At 34.7% G+C, this 6614-nt stretch overlaps 1 protein-coding gene across 1 annotated transcript; it reads left to right on the forward strand.

Annotated features, from left to right (window-relative positions):
- Positions 1-477: 477 nt before the first annotated feature.
- LOC110619725 (pentatricopeptide repeat-containing protein At4g01570) lies at positions 478-5210 on the forward strand. The gene is made up of 2 exons (XM_021763276.2): positions 478-3327; positions 3417-5210. Exon 1 carries the CDS (start codon positions 505-507, stop codon positions 3307-3309), a length of 2805 nt encoding a protein of 934 aa, XP_021618968.2. The 5' UTR covers positions 478-504; the 3' UTR covers positions 3310-3327; positions 3417-5210.
- Positions 5211-6614: the final 1404 nt, after the last annotated feature.

A 6614-nucleotide genomic window follows, 5' to 3' on the forward strand; every position in this document is an offset into this window, starting at 1 on the left:
ATGGGCCTATCTGTTTTTGTAGTTGACTTTTTTTAAAATTTTATTAATTCGATTGTTTCGAAAGGTAATGTTCAATGGAGGTTTACTAGTTATTATGGGTTTCTAGAATCATAACGACAACGTCAATTTTGAAACCTTATTCGAGTTTTATTTCGTAGAAACTTTTTTTTATGGTTTTGTTCGGAAAACTTTAATGATTTATGCCCGAGAGATGAGAAAAAAAAGAAATATTTTTATCAAATTATATGGAGTTTAGACGGATCTTTAAGGAGTATTTTTATCAAATTATCTATTACATGGATTCATTGTAATGTTATTTTAACTGCTTATATTTTGCTTGGAGAATTTATAAGGTATAATCATTTATCTGATTGTGATGATATCTTTTTGTGTGGTAAAATTTTATTAATACAACTTTGCTTTTAAAAAAAATAAGAAAAAAAAAACTTTAATAAACTCAAATTGAAGTTGAAAAAATTTTAAAATTAAATTAAAAATTAAGCGATGAAATTAAAAAATACTTTTAAAATTAAGAAATCGCCGGTGAGAATTACTCACCGCCAAATCACCATAAATGGCAATCACATCCTTTCCAAATCCCGCTTTTCTTCCTCTTCCTCTTCTTCTTCTTCTTCTTCTTTTCAAAAAATTTTTATCTTCAATCCAGTTCTTTGTGTGGCTTTGTGCTGTGGGATCCTGAATTCAAAACTACGTATCCGACCCAAATCTCAACAATCACATCGTTTCGTCTATTCTCTTCTCATCTACCGCATACTCGATCTTCGTATACTGGAGTCGAAGCTAGACGAAATTACTGAATCCATGTCAGGATGTACCGCCCCTATCAAAAAACTCAGGCATGCCTGCTTTGGATTAACAGTGAAATGCTCAAATCTATATCCCACATCGCGATGCTTCAGAAGTTGCCTATTTTCATCGTCATCATCACCATCTAAGCTGGAGGATATCCTCCTGGTCGCATTTCTAACCAAGAACCTCTCTGAGTCTGGCACTCGTAATCTCGAACCAGATTCCATTCCTCTTTCAGAGCCTCTTGTTCTCCAAATTCTACGCCAAAGCTCGCTTGAGCCTTCCCGGAAAATTGATTTCTTCAAATGGTGTTCACTCAGACATAATTACAAGCACTCTGCGTGCACCTACTCCAACATGTTTCGCACTTTATGCCGTGCTGGGAATCTTGAGGAAATCCCGAATTTGCTAAATTTAATGAAGGATGATGGTGTAGTTGTTAGTTCTGATACTTTCAAGTTTCTACTTGATGCATTTATTCGATCGGGTAAATTTGACTTTGCGCTTGAAATCTTTGATCACATGGAGGAATTAGGAACTAATTTAAATCCCCACATGTATGACTCTGTAATTGTGGCACTGGCTAGGAAAAATCAGATAGGTTTGGCTTTGTCCATCTTCTTTAAGCTTCTAGAAGCTTCAAATGGTATGAACAAAGAGGATTCTGTTCGTAATGTTGGTCTTTCAATGCCTGGTTCCATTGCATGCAATGCATTGTTGGTTGCGCTTAGAAAGGCAGACATGAGAGCCGAATTCAGAAAGGTTTTTGACAAACTGAGGGCAACGGATGAATTTGAGTTGGACACATGGGGTTGCAATATTTGCATTCATGCATTTGGTTGTTGGGGTGATCTGGCCACCGCGTTAATGCTCTTCAAAGAGATGAAGGAAAAGAGTTTGGGGTCTGGACCATTTGGTCCTGATTTGTGCACGTATAACAGCCTGATTCATGTACTATGCTTGTTTGGAAAGGTGAATGATGCACTGATTGTTTATGAGGAATTGAAAGTATCTGGTCATGAGCCTGATGCCTTTACATATCGAATACTTATTCAGGGGTGCTCTAAATCATGTAGAATGAATGACACAATGAAGATATTTAGTGAAATGCAGTACAGTGGGTTCCTTCCAGATACCATCGTGTACAATTCTCTTCTAGATGGGATGTTCAAGGCAAGGAAAGTATTGGAGGCATGCCAGTTGTTTGAGAAGATGGTTCAGGATGGTGTGAGGGCCTCATCCTGGACATACAATATTTTGATTGATGGGTTGTGTAAGAATGGGAGGGCTGAGGCTGGTTACCGTCTATTTTGTGACCTGAAGAAGAAAGGCAAGTTTGTTGATGCTGTTACTTACAGCATTATTGTGCTCCTACTTTGCAGGGAAGGGCAACTTGAGGAAGCACTAGTCTTGGTGGAAGAAATGGAGGAGAGGGGCTTTGTTGTTGACCTAGTTACTGTGTCGTCTCTCTTGATTGGATTTCATAAACAAGGTAGGTACGACTGCACAGAGAAGTTAATGAAGCACATAAGGGACGGTAATCTAGTACCAAATGTTCTCAACTGGCAGGCAGATATGGAGGCTTCATTGAAAAATCCACAGAGAAGAAGGAAGGATTATACACCCATGTTCCCGTCTAATGGCAAACTTAGTGAGATTACGAGTTTATTAAGGTATCCTGACTTAGAGAAGTGCAGTTCAGATGGTAGTGCAATTGAGGATGAGAACAGTTCATTAAATGACACTGATCAGTGGTCATCATCCCCATATATGGATCATTTAGCCAATCAAGTTCAGTCTAATAATCTTTCTTCTCAGCTATTCTCACTGTCTAGAGGCCAAAGAGTTCAAGAGAAGGGGATAGACTCTTTTGATATTGATATGGTTAACACTTTCTTGTCCATATTTTTGGCAAAGGGAAAGCTGAGCTTGGCTTGCAAGTTGTTTGAGATATTCAGTGATATAGGTGTGAACCCTGTGAGTTACACATACAATTCTATCATGAGTTCTTTTGTCAAGAAAGGCTATTTTAATGAGGCTTGGGATGTCCTTAATGAAATGGGTGAAAAGTTTTGCCCAGCAGATATAGCAACGTATAATATGATAATTCAGGGGTTGGGGAAGATGGGAAGGGCTGATCTAGCCATCTCTGTTCTAGATAAGTTAATGAAGCAAGGTGGTTACCTTGACACAGTCATGTACAACACCCTGATTAACACATTGGGGAAGGCTGGCAAGATTGATGAAGCTAAAGTACTTTTTGAACAGATGAAAAGCAGTGGAATAAATCCTGATGTGGTCACTTACAATATTCTGATTGAAATTCATAGCAAGGCAGGTCATTTGAAAGATGCATACAAGTTCTTAAGAATGATGCTTGATGCAGGTTGCTTGCCGAACCATGTCACTGACACAACTTTGGACTTCCTGGCAAAAGAGATTGAGAAACAAAGGTACCAAAAGGCATCAATCTTGGGAAAAAAGGATAATTCCACTTGAGATATCTTTGCTCATGAGGTTCGTTTAAGAATTATCAGATAGTGATTGTTTCAGGAGAAACTACTCTTGGAGCTGACCTAAAATTTAACCAAGACTCCATACTTCAGGTGCCACCTTGAGCTATATACTTTCCTTCCAATTCAATATTTCCCAGTATATTCGGTACTATTGTTAACCAGAAGACTGCACAATGGGACAGATAGCAACAGCATATTACAATTGCTAGCTACCTATGCAAAGATAAACACTAAATGAGATGAGTATGTGTCATCCCATGGTTTCATTGCATGTTTCGGATGCTTGGATTTCTTACAGAAAGTGTACCTTGATAAAGGTTCAAGGGAAGATATATCACTCTGCAAAAGGCCATTAAGCTGCAAAGAACCAATGAATAATTCCTACGTCTTGAAGCTCATATTGCCATTCAGGAGAAACATAACATCAAGAACAGGTACTTGAAAATTGACTTAATTTTGAAGCCTTAGTATGTTAGTCAGCAAAATGGATTAATACTGCTAATTTTCCAAGGCAGATTGATGTAAATTTATATGTTAAGAAACAGTACAGATAGGCATTATCATCAATTGATTGATTACTTGAAGCTTTGCACATTTCTTCTTCATGGATCTTTTTAAACAATCAGAATACTGTTTTATTTTTTGAATTGTTAAAGGCATATATAAACTTGGAGCCGGCTAGCACTGCAAGGATTTATGCCTAATGAGAACATAAAGCTGCTGTTCAATAAGTAATTGCTCATATTTAATTATTTATAGCGTAAACCAACTCTAAATTTACAGAAACTCAATAGGGAATGCAGTAGCAGCAACTGCCATGGTTGAAACAACACATTGCAAAGGACTTTAAATTTACATTATTCTAGCAGAAATTTAGGATGAAATGCAGGAAGAGAATACAAAGAACAATCTTTCAATTGTTATTTAATTAAAGAATCAATTCAACATACATGAAAAAAAGGAAATCTCTCTGGACAATGCCCAACTGTGATAATCCCGTCCACATACAACAGCATAAGAAGAAAAAGAAAGACAACAAAAGTAAACTCTGTTTCTTTCAAATTAGAAAAGACCAAATAGCAAAGAAAAACCGAGCAAGATTAGCCAGATAAGATGGACCAAAAGAAGCGCCTGCCGAGGAAGGGAACCGCTGCCGCCATTTTCTAGCTCACAAGCACCTAATTTAGCGACCGGAGTACCGGCGCACATAGCATCTGCACACCCACACCAGTATGTCACTCCATCAACACCACACACGGGATCTACGCGGAAGCAGTTGATCGGACACGTCGTCGGAGCAGTGACTCTGGCGCACACGCCGCCTTCTTTGCTGGTGATTTGCTGAATCAAGACTCCATCTTCAGGCTTGGATTGGGCGACCGGCCAGCTGAGACCAAATATGGCAATAGAGAGACATAAAGAGGCCAAAATTGAGAACTTGGGCGCCGGTTGATTCATTGAATAATTGTGAGGGAAACGGCCAAATTCTATGGCCAGCAGGGGAATCGCCCAAACCAAACCCTAACCCTAACCGTAACCTTAGCTCGTTGGATGAGTGGGAACAGATCTAAAGAAAAGGATCTGTAGGAAGAGCGGAAATTAGACGATCTACGACGACAGGATTCCAAGATTTGGCGATAAACAAGGGTCTGAAAGAAAGCGGAAAGAAAACAAGGTTTGGTTGAGCAATTCGAAGGCCGATGAAGGTAGTTGGGAGAATTCTCAACCGTCGTTTTAGACGTTGGGAAAATTACTATTTACTCCGGATAGTGTAAAAAACTTATTAATTAATCTCTAAAATTTTAAAATTCAATTAACTGGTCCTTCTATTATTTGAAGCTATTAAGTAAAAAATGCCCTTAAAAATTTGGACTAACAACTTAATTAACCTAAAACAAACCCATAAAATTCCCTAATTTCCCTCTGCCTCTCCCATCATACACACCTCCAGATATATAAGCAATTATTTAGTGCTCATCTTTTTAATTTTATTAAATTGTTTCATCTTTATGTTTAAAAGATAAAAAATTTTTAATTTTTATATTACAAAAACATTAAATTAGATCGTCCCTTTGATATGAAAATGATTGACAACACAAATTATCCTCTCAGCATATCAATATTAAAAAAAAAGCAACATAGAGAAATAGATAAAAAAATAAAAAAATTAATTAATTAATTTTCTAATAACTAAAAATTAATAAAATAATTAATTAATTAATTTTTTAAAATTTTAAAAATATTTTTATATATTTTTTAAAATTAAAAAATTAATTAATGAGTTTCACGATATTATATATAGATTAAGTAATATATTTTTTATGATAATAAAATAAAAATATATTTTATAAATTAATTAATGAATATTGTATTTTAAAAACTTTAATTGATTAAGATAAAATTTTAAAATTATTAATGGTAATAAAATAAAAATTATAAAGAAAAATAATAGTTTGATTAAATATATAATAAGAAAACCAATCAATTTTTGGTTTTCTGATTTAAAAATCGGTTTATAATAAAGAGTAAAAAATAAAAATACAGAACTAACAATTATGTATTTTTTTATTAAATAAAAATAATGAAAAAGAAAACTACAACAAAAACGAACACATTCGTATTTTTTAATTTTAAAAACATTTTTTGTTAAATAGTAAAAATAAAAATATAAACACTAATAACCGAAAAATTATATTTTTTTTATTAAAAAAGTACAACCAAAACCAACACACCTAAAATTTGAAAAGGTAAAAGAGTTTTATCCATATTTCAAATTAGATTTGGAAAGCCCACCACTTTCTATGTGATAATCACATGACATTTTTACTACTAAAATGTTGAGTCCCACGTGACACTTTTTGCGTCTAAAAAACTAAGGTTAGACATGTAAATGGTCATAGTTGAATAAATAATTTTTTTTAGTAAAATTTTTTTTAAATCTTTCATAAATTTTCAATTGTTCATTTAAGCTCTTGATAAAATTTTTGATTTATCAAAATTTCTAAGTAGACAATAATAAATAATTAATCTTAAATATTTACCCATCACACCTTTCTGTTCCCGATCCTTATTTAATTCAACGGTTCAACCATTTATTCAAGAAGTTGAGAAGCTATAACCACTAAATTATTCGGCTGCGTACAAATATTAGTCATCACATCTTGGATGGTTGGAATTTGTTCAAGTGAAATTTCTACGCGCCATAATTCCATCAGAAGCCTCTACATTTTCTTCTAATTTCTAAAGAGACTAAGTTCTCAATCTTTTGCTAGTTTCTCACAGTCGAAC

This window comes from Manihot esculenta, chromosome 7 (genome assembly GCF_001659605.2).
Source record: "Manihot esculenta cultivar AM560-2 chromosome 7, M.esculenta_v8, whole genome shotgun sequence".
In the NCBI taxonomy this organism is placed as follows: Eukaryota; Viridiplantae; Streptophyta; class Magnoliopsida; order Malpighiales; family Euphorbiaceae; genus Manihot; species Manihot esculenta.